Source organism: Ceratotherium simum, chromosome X (genome assembly GCF_057802395.1).
Source record: "Ceratotherium simum simum isolate JZ-2026a chromosome X, ASM5780239v1, whole genome shotgun sequence".
NCBI classification, from domain to species: Eukaryota; Metazoa; Chordata; class Mammalia; order Perissodactyla; family Rhinocerotidae; genus Ceratotherium; species Ceratotherium simum.
Window position 1 is genome coordinate 61,112,666 of NC_141940.1, and position 15,811 is coordinate 61,128,476.

Genomic DNA, 15,811 nt, shown 5'->3' on the forward strand with positions numbered 1-15,811 from the left:
TATCATCTGTGAAGTTGCTTCTATTAGAGTAGCTAAACAATTTTATTTTTCTTGTACTTATATATTATTTGATAAACATGATTCCAAAATGATTAAATAACAGGATCCTGGTAAATGAATAAGTATGTCAATGTAAGAAAATCACTTTGTGAATGTGAGAGTACAAGTTGGAAGAATCTAATCACTTTATAATCATGTTAGAGGGGCCAGGAACATTCTAAGATACAGTCCCTGTGCATTTGTGTCCTGAGAGAGTGAATCATCCCATCTTATTAGGACTGGATTCTGAGATCTCCTTTCCTTGGGTAGAAGGGATGGATATAGCTGAATAAAAACACCAGAACCCACTGTGTTTATTAGGATTTGCTTGGACTTTCGTTTTCCTATTCTCTGAACCCAGTGGACAAAATAGTACCTTTGGTTTACTCACAGTTGTTCATGGTTTTCTGGTCTGGCCTTACTCTGGGACCTTGACCATCCATCCATCCATTCATCCATTCATCCACCCATACCTACACACATTCAATCATACATTCACTCATTCTACAAACATTAAGTTCCTACTATGTTCAAGGTAACATGTTATTGGCTGTCATTACAAAAATCAATAAGAAAACATGGCACAGACTGACTAGTATACAGTGTGATGAGCTGTTTGATAGTATTATTTACAAAGTGCCACATGACCACAAAGAAAAAACTGATTAATTCTACCTGAGGGTGTCAGGCGAGATATCACAAGAGAAGTGACATTTGAACTGAATGTTAAGAATGAGTAAGAATTACTCAGGCAGAGAAGGAGGGGGAAGGGAATCTAAGCGCTGAGAAAAATCTGAACAAAAGGCACAATGAGGGAGAGCACATGGAGTATTTGCAGATGTAGCAGTAGTCTAGTATGGCTAGTAGAGTCCAGGACAAGGAGTTGCAGGAGATGAGGTTGGAAATTCAGCTGGGATCATATTTTTAAGGGCTGTGTACACCATGTTAAGGAATAAGAGCTAGTAAAAGCCACTGAGAATCAGAGAAGTTAGAAAAAAGAAGAAGGTTACAGAAAAAATAATTGTTACATAAAGTGTCAAGGAAGGAAGAGTCAACAGAGTCAAATGTTGAATAACAGCCAATGTTCACTTGGGAAGGAAGAGCCCAGATAGTCATCAATAGCATTTACGCTGTTCAATAAATTATTAAATGAATAAACGAATCTTCAATTGTTCTTGCAAGATTACTGAATGGTAATCTTAACTAGAGTCCATGGTAGCATGATTCTATTTGAGTCCAAATAATATTGTAATGAAACAAATTCTAAGTCCCTGAATTCAAGCTACACGTGGAATATTATTTAAGTGGTGAAGTTTATGTATCTCTTCCCCCAATAGTTAACTTCTCAATGCTCACAATGGAGAATTCAACCCACTCACCATTGATAGATGTCGAGCTGGAGGCACATAGTCAGGTCCATGTTCCATTGAGAAATTCATTGCTTCAGGTTTAATGGCAATTCGCTAAAAGCAAAAGTGAAAAGCCCATTAAATATCAAGCCTAATGTGTTATAAAAAGGAAACCATGGTTGTTTATAAAAGGCTCAGACATCTTAATCAGCCTTTTAATATTTTTAATTAAAAAATAGATCATAAACTGTGCACATGTACAATGGCGATTACATAAACAGTTAATATTTATTGAGTGCTTCCTATTTGTCTGGCATTATTCTATGTTAACTCCTTTAATCCTCACAACAACCTTATAACTTAGGTACTATTCCTATGCACATTTGACAGACAAGAAAATCCAGGCCTAGAGAATTAAATTAACTTGGCTAAAGTCACACAGCTAGTAAATAATGGAGTTGGGATTTGAATTCAAGTAGTCTGGTGCTGGAGCCCACACTTAATCACTAAACAAGTCTAATAAACATAGAAGTCTAAATTTGTATTATAAAGATATGAATGGATTTATTTAAGTCTTTACATAGCACTTGCTATATGCCAGGCTCTGTTTTTAGTGATTTATAAATATTAATTCATTTATTACGGCAGTGCCATATTAATATTGCCTCACTTAATATGGACATTTGGAGAAATACACTATGTATACATACATTGGATCATCTTAAATTCCCTTCTATTCCTGGAAAAAATGTAAGATTAGTACACTTCAAAAAGTAGATATAAATGGAAAAAAGTCTTGTCAAAAATAGGGCATTTGCGTGCATAAAAAATCATCTAGAGAGTATAGAGTTAGATTAGATTACTTCTGTTACCACTTCAAAGTTGAGTTTAAGATATTAGCATCTAAGATTACATGAAAAGCATTGACCTCAACACAGTCTGAATAGACCAGTTCATAGCAGAATTAACAGCACTAAAACTAGTCAATGACAATACTATGAAGTAGATAATGTTTGTCTCAGGTGCTTTCCAATTACTTTTCTCTTCACTTTCTCCAATATTAACTTCCATTTCCCTTAGCCTTCCTTGACGCCAATTCTCGCATAGCTGTGATTTCTTTCATGTCACAAAACGTGATCTGATACATTTATCATAGTGCTATGTATTCTAAGAACATTTTAAAAGAAGGATTTAACATAGGAAGAGTGTACTGATTACATAAATGAATACATCTTTAATAGTAGAGAAGACACTTCGGTTGGAGAAACTACTTCACTTACAAATAAGGTCAATCTTTGAGAGCAATAGGTGCTCTGTGTTACATTATGTAACCAATTATTTCACTCTCTCAGCGGCAGTTAGTATAATGATTAACAGCACAGGATTTGGAGCCAGTGGTTTTGAATCCTGGCTCTGAAATATATTAAGCTGTGTACCTTTGGGCAAATTAAACTATTTAAGTCTCAGTTTCCTCATTTGTAAAATAGGAATACTATTAATACCTTTCTCACATGGCCGTTGCACAGATTGAATGAGATAACGTGAATCAAGTGTTTTCCACATAGGCCCCACAAACTAATACTTACCAGTATTTGTCCTCAGAATATGAAAAACATCGCCAAATTAATTAATTTGCATATTAATTGCGAAGGACATTCATTCTTTCGGAAAGGCCTTAAACATTGTGACATGTCAAGACATGAAAAACGTTAGTGAGGTCCTCACTGTGAAAACTGACGGGTAAATATCAAACATGCTTTTGGGAATTCAAGTCCATTTTCCTTGATAGGTGAGCTGCCATGACATTATTTAGAGTATTTCAATTAAGACTAACACACCTTTAACGTATGTGTAAAAAATAATTCACAAATTTGTTGATTCTTTCTTACTACGAACATTAGCTAGGATTGTGCTATCTTTCAGCTCAGTTATTAAAACTATCCTCATCCATTTAGCATAATGACAGTTAAATTCAATCATACTTTTTGACTTTAATAGTTAACAGTGATCTAATATCACCTTTTATGTTCTTAGCAGAGTTTCTCAAGAGAAAGCCCAAGTGTTGATTGATTAGAGATAATTTGATAGGTAAAAATACCCTTTAATCAGCTGAAATTAAAATTGATGGGTTATAGCTTTGACAAAGAAATCTCAGAAAAAGAAAGAGGGGATTTCAACTATTATTTTTATCACTTTTGATAAAAGTGAAGCTATATACTAATTACTTCACTACGATATAGAGGGGGAATTGAAATCAGCAATTCATGTTCTTTACAACTCCAAGGCTGAGTACCGAAAACAATACAGGTGAGACTGACCGTTAAGATGCAGGTGGGTGCAAGAAAGGAATAACACCTTTTAATGTTAGAGTGGGCTACATTTTATCTTATTTCAGTTAAGTGCAAAAAGGCCTTTCTGCTCTTACATTCTTATTCTAATTTATTCCATGTTGAAATAAATAAGATAGTTTGAAATTAAATGTCACGTCTGTGTATGAATTGGAAAAAGTGAGGAAGAATATGTATTAAACGGTTAACAGTGACTACATCTAGGGGAAGGACTTTTACTTTTTACTTCACACGATTTAAAAAAAGTGGTGATAAACCAAATCAATCAATAAATCTTTTGAAAATAAACTCTGAAGGCTAACTTTAGTTGATAAAGAAAAAAGAATTCATATTCAGACTAGAAATAAAGCACATTAAATCCTGTTTAGTACACTATGTATAAATGTATACTATTATATATTATATGATATAGAATACTGTATATTATACATTAATCATATATTTTATAATATAGTGGCATATTATAATATATGTAATATAGTTATACTATATACTATATCATATAATATATACAATAGATTTATAACTACAAAAATAGGGAGATATACTTTTTCCCCTACACAACACAATTTCAAGACTACAGATTAGTGCCTAAAAGATTTATGGTTTTCATTTCATTAGCCAACAAATTTTTCCTTTTTAAAAATGTGTAAACATTTTAAAGAAAGCTGTTTTTTCCTCTTTGCTTTAAATCTATTATGTTAATAAATACACTATACTAACAAAAGTCAACAGAATTCAGCAATTTATTTCTTAATACCTTGTTACAAGGTAAGTTTCTGAATCTTAACAGACATGCGTAATATAATCAGTCAACAAAAACATACTTGAAAGAGACACTTTGGAAATTAACTTGAATTTGATGATATTTATCATAAGTGGAGAGATATAGGAAACGTTTTTAAAATAACAAGCCATTTCTTGAGACTAGGCACTAGCCAAGTTTTCACAAATTAACCACTAGATTGCCAGCATCTCACGGGCAGAAACCATATTGTATTTGTTTTTGCCCCTTATTCCAAGCACATAGTAGGGGCTCCATAAATGCTTGTTAAACTAAACTGAACAATAAAGTCAAAGAACTAAAGATGCACTGATGTAAAAGAAAGGCATCATAAGATTCAGGAATACTGTAAAATTTTTTAATAATGGAAGCATAAAAAGAAACAATCTTGCAGTGAAATTTGGAACAGGACACTAATGCTATATGGATCGACAGAAAGTGCCAAATGTTAATATATGTGAATATGAGTATGAGATGCAAACAAAATTTAAGCACTGAGAGACACTGGAGATGACAGCCTAAATTTTTCTCTCTGCAGATAAGAACATTAAGAAACAGAGATAGTAACCAAATCACTCAAGGTGACACAGCAAGAAATGGTACAAAGATCAAAACTTTAGTTACTATATTTTCTGAACCAAATATGACACACGGTTTGACAAAGGATAAATGAACACTACAAAAAAGACAAGATGTGATAAATATCAAAAGAGGTATGGTTACGGTGTTACAGGAATCAAATCAAAAGCAAGTTCTTTTCAGAGAAGTGATATAGCATAGTAATTAAGAATAAGGAACACAGAACCATACCACCGAAGTCCAAATCCCACTCAGCTACTTTTTGCTGTGTAACTTTGAGCAAGTTATTCAATGTCTGTGTATCAAGTTTCTCATCTATAAAATAAGAATAACAATAGCACATATTGATGTGAATTAAATTAGTTAATGTTATGTACACAATTTAGAACAGTTCTTGGGCTATGGTAAATATAGCCATTTCTGCTACAAGGTATGTTTCTTTACAGCACATTAGCTCATATGCAATTGATAAAAGGGAAATGGTGTCAGAATAAATTTGAAACTATGTTACACAATTTTCCTCAGCATGCTAATTTTTTGAAGTTATCAGGAGCAAGCTTTATCACAATTAAAGAGAAAGCTTTAGTAAAATATAAAGACATTAAGAAAGTGCTAAAAATCCCACAGGAGTACCTTCCTTTACTGCCAGTGGGGTCTTCAAAAACCAATACGTTTTCCTCTATGTTAAGGTATCTAGAGATCTGGAAGTGACACTTTTCCTTATGTTAACAAAAAACTGACTTTTTTTTGTAGAAGGTTCCCCTTGAATCATATTTTTAATGTCGATGAAACTAGCACCTATTAAAAGCAAATTTCTTCAAGGACTAATATCTTGAAAGAGGAAGTATGAGCCCCAAGGTATATTATATAGTTTTTATTAGAATTGTTGTTTTTATTGTTGGGATTATGGTTACAAAGTTCCATAGGTTTTGAACGGTCTACCTCAGCCTTATTTTTTCCTATATTTCTACTATTTTTTTGTGAGCAACTATGTAGAACATGAGGATTTTTTTTAGTTCTTTAAAATCAACACATATATGGCATTATAGCAAAAATGCAGTTATTCAATAAATGTTAGTAATTATTATTTTTGACAAGAGATGATTAGTAAAGGCTTCAGGAAGGATATTATCAACAGGGCTTAAAAGGATGGCATGAAGTTAAAGAAGTAGAAATGGCTGAGAATGGTTTCAGGAAAAGGAAAAAGCATGAACAGTGGCATAGGTGGAATTGGCAGTAGTATACTAAGGATGGTAAGTTTATTCTATTTCTCTGGGGGTGAACAAAATTACAGGATATGATATTCAAAATGTGGGTCAGCCCTGAACTGTGTGGTGGAAAATAATAAAGCTGCTTTTAGTCTCTGAAGAAAGATAAAACATTTGACTTTTTCTTTTTTCAAGGTATTTTATTGATCTACTCTAGACCAGGTAAAATGACTGCTCTGTTAACACAGATATAATTTTTCTTTGCCATATTAGGACTTTCTTTGACTTCAAGATTGTCAAAATGCAAATGAGCTATTTGCTTGAAATCTTTCCACAAATTTGCAAATCATTAAACTTTTCCCTATTTAGCTAAATCTAAAATACACAAATTAAGTGGGATCCAGAGACAGAAATATAGAATATCTAAATACATAAAACAAACTTGAATGAACAGAGTAAAAAACAAATCAATAAATTTCTATCTTTCTGATTCTAGTCACAGAAGAATTGAAATACCAATGTTTTCCTGCTCCACTACATACCTCCCAGCTTTCTAGCTCCTGTCCAACCTTTAATTGCTGACTTTTCCTCTTGCAATTTCAATTGGACCTTCAGTGCTGCCAGTTCATCTTATTTTACTCCAAATTCCCATACCCCCAAAAGCCATTCCAAAACTTTACTCCTTTCTTCAAGACATCCAAACAATTTGCAACACCCTCACTCTCAGAACGTGGTTATGCTTTATGAAGATATACTAACATAATCTTTGCTAAGTCAACAGTATATTTTTCTGTGCAAAAAGTATGAATGAATAAACATCCATATTCTGTCTAACGACCCATATGGGGTAAGAATACAAATGGGGAAGTCTACTTTGATTGCTATTACATTATGTAAAGATTAAGTCAAAGGCTAATAGACCTATCTTGTAAAGAAACAAATAAACATGAAAATTATTGAGCCATATGTGCCTATCTTCTTTCCTTTTCAGTTCTTTAAATATCCCACATCCACTCTGTTAATTGGATAGTTTTATTCCCACAGTCCTGAAAAAACATATCTAATTTTCTCCATAATTTTTATCTTATTTTAAAATCTAACATTTCTAACAGTTTTACAACTGCAACTAAAATCATTTATATACAATGAAAAAAGGCAGCTGGCTGACTTGAGTACTGCTGATGAATCTGATGTTAATATATTTTTTTAATTCCTCAAATATCAGCACCCTACATTGTCCAAAAACCTATACTTACAATAAAGAATACTTTAACTTTAAATGGGTAGAATATTAGATACCATGGTTTCAATGTAATTTCAAAATCTCAAAATAGGCAATAGATTGTTAAAAAATTGGCTGCACAGGTTGCTTTGTGTCTGAACTTTTTGTAAGATACTTAGTTAATAACTCCAATTTGGAATGCTGCTCTTCTTCCGTGAATATGAATGGGAGTGATATCAGTGAAACTGGCAGAGTAGTGACCTAGAAAAATTCTTCCTTCCATAAAAGCAACAAGAAAACTGGAAAAAAGATCAGAATCAGTTTTTTTGGAACTCTGGAAAATAACTAAAGGTTAACAGCAATCAGAAAGAATTTATTCAAGAAAAATGGTGGAATCTCACTAAGAACAGTGAGCTCTGTGGCATTTTCACTCATCCTATTCTCATTTCCCCTGTCTGTGTTAAACCAACTTTCTGAAATCATGGTGAAACCAATATCCTAGTAGCCTCCAGAGGAGGCAAAATAGGGATAGAGCACCTCCAAAGCCCTATTCCCAGAGAACTGTCACTATTTGTCCTGTCTGATGGTTCCATGAAAGACCCCACTCACAAGGGTGTCTTTATTTGACCTGGCTAGGAGTTCATTCGGTGTGAAACGTTTTCCCTGGGGTATTTGTTGAAAACAATTAGAAGCAATATTTAACATCGTGACTGTCTGAGGCAGCAGATAACAGCTGGGACAAATGATAAACTAACTAAAAATCTTTAAAGGAAAAACTGGGGAATGATATGTTCACAGGAGCTTTGATAACCTCCAACATATTCATGAAGAATAGGCCATGGGTATGCATAGAGCTGTGTGCATACCCATGGCTATGAACACGCTTGGGAAACACCTGAGAAGGCCCTAAGCTCTCATTTCTGGCTGATATTGAGGCTCTGGAAAAGCACAAAATTAAGGCTAAGGCAAAGTTGTCAACTACCTAGCTGTGTGTTGAAGGCACACCCACATGAGGCTCTCAACAAAGACTGGGAAATGAATTGATACCAAGCCTTTAAGCAAGTTTCTGTGCAATTGTTAGCTGATCACTAAATTAACTGAGCAGAGACTTGACTGACTGCACAAGACAATGCTATAGAATTTAAAGAATTAGTTCAGAAAAGTCACTAAACAAACAAACCATAATAACAAACAGCAAAAATAACAAACACTAGGGAGGGAAGAGAATCTGATTTCCAGAGTAGTTACATTATATTATTTAAAATGTCCAGTTTTCAAAAAAGATTATGAGAAACAGAAATACACAAGAGAATATGGCACACACATGGGGAAAAAGGTAGTTAATAGAAACTCTTCCTGGGGAAGCCCAGATGTTGGAGTTACTTGACAAATATTTTAAATCAGCTGTTTTAAATATGTTCAACAAACTAAAAGAAACAATTTCTAAAGAACTACAGGAAAGAATGAAAATGATGTCTTGCCAGATAGAGAATATCTATATGGAAACTGAAATTATTGTAAAAGAACCAAATGGAAACTGTGGAGTTGCAGAATATAACAACTGATATGTAAAATTCATTAGAGTGGCTCAACAACAAATTTGAATAGGCAGAAGAAAGAATCAGTGAACTTGAAGATAGTCAATTGAGATTATCAATTCTGAGAAAGAGAACTTAAAAAGAATTAGAAAAATGAACAAAGCCGTGAAGACTGGTGGGACAATGTTAAGTGTACCAATATACACATAATAGGAATTCCAGAATTAGAGAGGAGAGAGAAAAGGGCAGAAAGTGATTTGAAAAATAATGGTGAAAACTTCCAAATTTTTATGAAAAATATTAATCTACACATCCAGGAAGCTCAATAAACTCTAAGGAGGATAAACTCAAAGAGAACCCCACGAAGACATATTAAAATTAAACTGTCAAAACCAAAGAGAAAGAAAGAATCTAGAAAAGCAGCAAAGGAAAATTGACTCACATGTACAAGGAATTCTCAATAAGATTAACATCCCATTTCTCATCAGAAACCATAGAGGCCAGAAGACAATGGGATGACATACTTAAAGTGCTGAATGAAAAAGACTGTAGCCAGGAAGTCTATATTCAACAAAACTGTCCTTTTAAAATGAAGAAGAAATTAAGATTTTCAAAATAAAATGTGAGAGAATTCTCCACTAGAAGACCTACACTACAATAAATACTAATGGGAATCCTTCAGGCTGAAATGAAAAGACAACAGATAATAACTCAATTCATATGAAGAAATAAAGAACATCCTTAATGGTAACTGTATAAGTAAACATAAAAGATGGATTTAATGTATTTTTTGTTTATATCTCTTTTGTTCCTGTCTGATTTAATACAACTGCATAAAGCATTAACTTTAAACCTAAGTTGATACGTACATATATATGATGCAACTGTGACAATAACAGCACAGAAGTGGCAGGAGGGAATGGAGCTATACAGGAGACAAGTCTTTGTATACTCAAAAGTAAGTTGGTTATTAACCTGAACTGGATTGTTATAAATTAAGACGTTAAAAGTAACCCCCAGACCAAATGCTATGAAAATAAATAAAAATATAGAGAGAAATAGAAACAAGGGGATTAAAATGATACACTAGGAAAAATATATTTAACACGAAAGAAGTCTGTAATGGAATATAAAAGGAGAAATTAAAAACATAAGGCATATAGAAAACAAATAGCAAAATGGCAAGTGTAAATCCTAACTTATCAATAATTACATTAAATTTAATAAATTAAACATTCCAATTAAAAGGCAGAGATCAGCAGAATGGATAAAACTAAAAACATGACCTGATTACATGTCTTCTGCAAAAAACACAGCTTGGATTCAAGGACACAAATAGGTTGAAAGTAAAAGAATGGAAAAGAATATACCATGCAAACAGTAACCAAAAGAGAGATGGAATGACTATACTAATATGAGACCAAACAAACTTTAAGAGACTAAGATTGTTACTAGAGACAAAGAAGGACATTTTTGATAATAATAAAAGAGTAAATTCATCAAGAAGACAAAACAATTATAAACATATATGCCCCTAACATAACAGCTCCAAAATGCCATGAATATGGAGGACAGGTGACTATTCACACCAACTTAATGATTAAGCATAAAGAAATTTCCCTGATATCAAGAGCAAATTATCTTTAAGACTCCTTTAGAATGTTACAAACAGATGGGACAAATTCATATTGTCAATACATTGTATAGAACTGTAGAAATTTAAAAAATGATAGCAGAGTAAACGTCAGCATCATGGTGGAGTGAGCTCTCTCCTTAGACTCTCCCCCCTAAGATACAACAAAAAGGACATTCATATACCAACAGAGAACATTCACTCAACACAAAAGACATCTGAGAGACCCAAGCAGCCATACATATGAAGGTGGAGGTGCTGAAACCCCCAGAGGAAGTGGAAGGTGGTAAGGAGAGCTCCTCTCCCTCCCGAATGGCAGTGACCCCGGGACTGCCTGGCTCTCACAGGAGAGGGGTGAGGGGTGGCCCTCCATGGGAAAACTGTCACTCCCCAAGTTCCCTCACAGCCCGTGGGAAACCCACAAGTGGAGGTGACCAAATTTTTGCAGGGGTGTCTTCATCAGGCTATCATCCCAGGAGAGCAGATAGTGAGGGAAGAGCAAGAAGCCCCTCGGATCGTGCAGGCAAAAGAAAGCGCCTCTCCACCCACCCAGTGCTACAGCTCAGCTGGTTGACCAGAGCACTCACACATTCCTTAGAAAAGCAGCAGCTAGAGACCAGTGCTTGCAGTGGGCCCAAAATATACAGATCTTGACCCCCACCCAGTGGTGGCAGGTGGAAGCTGCAACCAGATACTATCACTATGTGGAGACACAAATCCACGCCTTCAAACAGCATGAAGAGATATATTAAATCTCCAGACCAGAAGGAAAATGACAAGCACCCAGAAGTCACTCCTGAAGGCACAGAAATCTATAATCTAAATGAAAGCGAATACAAAACAGCTATCATAAAACAGCTCAATGAGTTACAAGAAAATACAGATAGACTGTTCAATGAAATCAGGAATTTCTTCACAAAAGAGATTGAAACTATAAAGAAAAACCAATCAGAAATGTTGGAGATGAAAAACACAATGCACGGCATAAAGAAAAATCTGGAGTCTTCAAATAGAGCTGACAATATGGAGGATAGAATTAGCAATCTAGAGGATAGGAATACAGGATTGCTTCAGATGGAGGAGGAGAGAGAATTAAGACTAAAACACAATGAAGAAATTGAGAAATATCTGACTCAATTAGGAAATACAACATAAGGATCATAGGTATTCTAGAGGGAGAAGAGAGGGAAAAAGGAGCAGAGAGCTTTTTTTATTTTTGTGCTGAGGAAGACTGGCCCTGAGCTAACATCTGTGCCCATCTTCCTCTACTTTATATGGGACGCCGCCACAACATGGCTTAACAAGCGGTGCATCAGTGCACGCCTGGGAACCGAACCGGCGAACCCCGGGCTGCTGCAGCGGAGCGCGCACACTTAACCACTTGCACCACCGGGGCCGGCCCCAGGAACAGAGAGCTTGTTCAAAGAAATAATAACTGAGAGCTTCCCAAACCTGGGGAAGGAGCTGGAAATACAACCGAACAAAGCCAATAGGTCACCTAACTATATCAACATAAAAAGACCCTCTCCAAGGCATATAGTAGTAATGCTGGAAAAAGTCAATGACAAAGAAAAAACATTAAGGGCAGCAAGGCAGAACAAAATAACTTACAAAGGATCCCCTATCAGGCTTTCAGCAGAAACGTTACAGGCTAGAAGAGAGTGGAATGATATATTCAAAATTCTGAAAGACAAAATCTTTCAGCCAAGAATACTATATCCAGTAAAAATATCCTTCAGATATGATGGAGAAATAAAAACTATCCAAGAGAAACAAAAGCTAAGGGAGTTCATCGCCACAAGACTACCACTACAAGAAATGCTCAAGAAGGCCCTCATACTGAAAAAATAAAAGGAAAAGAAAGGGGATACAAAGCCTTGACCAAGGAGAAAAATAGGTAGACAAAATCAGAAAAATTGCAGCTCTCTATCAGTACAGGTTAGCAATCACTTAATTATAACATCAAAGATAAAGGGAAGGAAAACACCAAATCTCCTCATTTTAACCACACACTCATAACATAAGATGGAATAAGTTGTTACAATAATAACTTAGAAGGGGAAGAGGAATGGGATATAATCGACTTAGTCTAGGGAAATAGGGTATCAGAAAATGGACTATCTCATCTACAAGATTTTTTATACAAACTTCATGGTAACCACTAAACAAATAATCAGAACAGAGACACAAATGATGAGTAAAGAAAAAACTAAGAGAAAACCATCATAGAGAACTACCAAACTGAATTGGTAGTCCAAAACACAGGATGAGAAACAAGAGAAATGCAGAAGAACCGGAAAAAAGGAGATAAAATTGCAGCATTAAGTCCTCATATATCAATAATCACTCTAAATGTAAATGGATTGAATTCTCCAATCAAAAGACACAGAGTGGCGAGATGGATTAAAAAAACAGACCCAACGATATGCCGCCTCCAGGAAACACATCTAAGCTCTAAAGACAAACACAGATTCAGAGTGAAGGGATGGAAAAAAATACACCAAGCTAATGGCAAACAAAAGAAAGCAGGTGTTGCTGATACTTATATCAGACAAAGTAGACTTTGAGATAAAACAGGTAATGAGAGACAAAGAGGGGCAGTATATAATGATAAAAGGGATATGCCACCAAGAAGACATAACACCTATAAATATATATGCACCCAACACAGGAGCACCAAAGTACATAAAGCAACTATTAACACACCTAAAAGGAGATATTAACAACTACACAATAATAGTAGGGGACCTTACCACCCCACTTACATCAATGGATTGACCATCCAGACAGAAAATCAACAAGGAAATAGTGTACTTAAATGAAAAACTACACAAGATGGACTTAATAGATATATAGAGAGCAGTCCATCCAAACACAGCAGAATACACGTTCTTCTCAAGTGCACATGGAACATTCTCAAGGATAGACCTTATTTTGGGAAACGAGGCAAACCTCAATAAATTTAAGAAGATTGAAATCATAACAAGCATCTTTTCCAACCATAATGCTATGAAACTAGAAATCAACTACAAGGAAAAAACTGGGAAAGTGACAAAGATGGGGAGACTAAACAACATGCTACTGAACTACCAATGGATCACTGATGAAATTAAAGGAAAAATAAAAAAATATCTGGAGACAAATGAAAATGAAAATACACCATACCAACTCACATGGGATGCACCAGAAGATGGTCTAAGAGGGAAATTCATAGCAATACAGGCCCACCTTAACAAACAAGAAAAATCTCAAATAAACAATCTTAAACTACACCTAACAGAATTAGAAAAAGAACAAAGCCCAAACTCAGCAGAAGGAGGGAAATAATAAAAATCAGAGCAGAAATAAATGAAATTGAAACCAAAAACACAGTAGAAAAGATCAATGAAACAAAGAGTTGGTTCTTTGAGAAGATGAACAAAATTGACAAACCCTTAGCCAGACTCACTAAGAAAAAAGGAAAGAAGGCTCAAATAAATAAAATTAGAAGTTAAAGAGGAGAAATTACAACAATACCAGAGAAAATACAAAGGATTATAAGCAAATACTATGAAAAACTATATGCCAACAAATTGGAAAATATAGAAGAAATGGGTAAATTCTTAGACGCATGCAACCTTCCAAAACTGAATCCAGAAGAATTAAGGAATCGGAATAGACCAATCATAAGTAAAGAGATTGAAACAGTAATCAAAAACCTTCCCAAAAATAAAAGTCCAGGACCAGATGGCTTCTCTGGAGAATTCTACCAAACATTCAAAGAAGATTTAACACCTAACCTTCTCAAACTATTCCAAAAAATAGAGGAAGGTGGAACACTTCCTAACACATTCTACAAGGCTAACATCACCCTGATACCAAAGACAGACAAGGACAATGCAAAGAAGGAAAATTACAGTATTGCTGATGAACATAGATGCAAAAATCCTGAACAAAATGTTGGCAAACTGAATACAGCAATACATTGAAAAGATCATACACCATGATCAAGTGGGATTTATACCAGGGACACAGGGATGGTTCAACATCCGCAAATCAATCAATGTGATACACCACATTAACAAAATGAGGAATAAAAATCACATGATCACCAATAGATGTAGACAAAGCATTTGATAAGATCCAACATCCATTTATAATAAAAACTCTCAATAAAATGGGTATAGAAGGAAAGTAGCTCAATGTAATAAAGACCATGTATGACAAACCCACAGCCAACATCATACTCAATGGGGAAAAACTGAAAGCCATCCCTCTGAAAACAGGAACAAGACAAGGGTGCTCATTCCTGCCACTCGTATTCAACATAGTACTGGAGGTTTTGGCCAGAGCAATTACGCAAGAAAAAAGAACAAAAGGAATCCAAATAGGCAATGAAAGTAGTGAAACTCTCGCTGTTTGCAGATCACATGATTTTATATATAGAAAACCCTAAAGAATCCATTGGAAAACTATTAGAAATAATCAACAACTACAGCAAAGTTGCAGGGTACAAAATCAACTTAAAAAGGTCAGTTGCTTTTCTATACTCTAATAACGAACTAACAGAAAGAGAACTCAAGAAGACAATCCCATTTAAAATCATAACAAAAAGAATAAAATATCTAGGAATAAATTTAACCAAGGAGGTGAAAGACCAATACAATGAAAAGTGTAAGATATTATTGAAAGAAATCGATAGTGACATAAAGAAATAGAAAGGTATCCCATGCACATGGGTTGCAAGAATAAACGTAGTTAAAATGTCCAAACTACCTAAAGCAATCTACAGATTCAACGCAATCCCAATCAGAATCCTAATGACATTCCTCACAGAAATAGAACAAAGAATACTGAAATTCATATGGGGCAACAAGACTCTGAATAGCTAAAGCAATCCTGAAGAAAAGAACAAAGCTGGAGGCATCACAATCCCTGACTTCAAAATATATTACAAAGCTATCATAATAAAAACAGCATGGTACTGGTACAAAAACAGACACACAGATCAATGGAACAGAATTGAAAGCCCAGAAACAAAACCACACATCTATGGACAGGTCTTCGACAAAGGAGCTGAGAACATACAATGGAGAAAGGAATGTCTCCTCAATAAACGGTGCTGGGAAAAC

The 15,811-nt window shown here is 34.8% G+C and overlaps 1 protein-coding gene across 1 annotated transcript in view; it reads right to left on the reverse strand.

The window, feature by feature from the left end:
- LOC101400542 (uncharacterized) overlaps nucleotides 1–15,811 on the reverse strand; it is a 460,477-nt gene that overhangs the window by 116,877 nt on the left and 327,789 nt on the right. Inside the window, exon 8 of the mRNA XM_087426455.1 lies at nucleotides 1,419–1,502. Within this exon, the coding sequence (XP_087282581.1) occupies nucleotides 1,419–1,502 (84 nt within the window). The remainder of the gene's footprint in view (nucleotides 1–1,418; nucleotides 1,503–15,811) is intronic.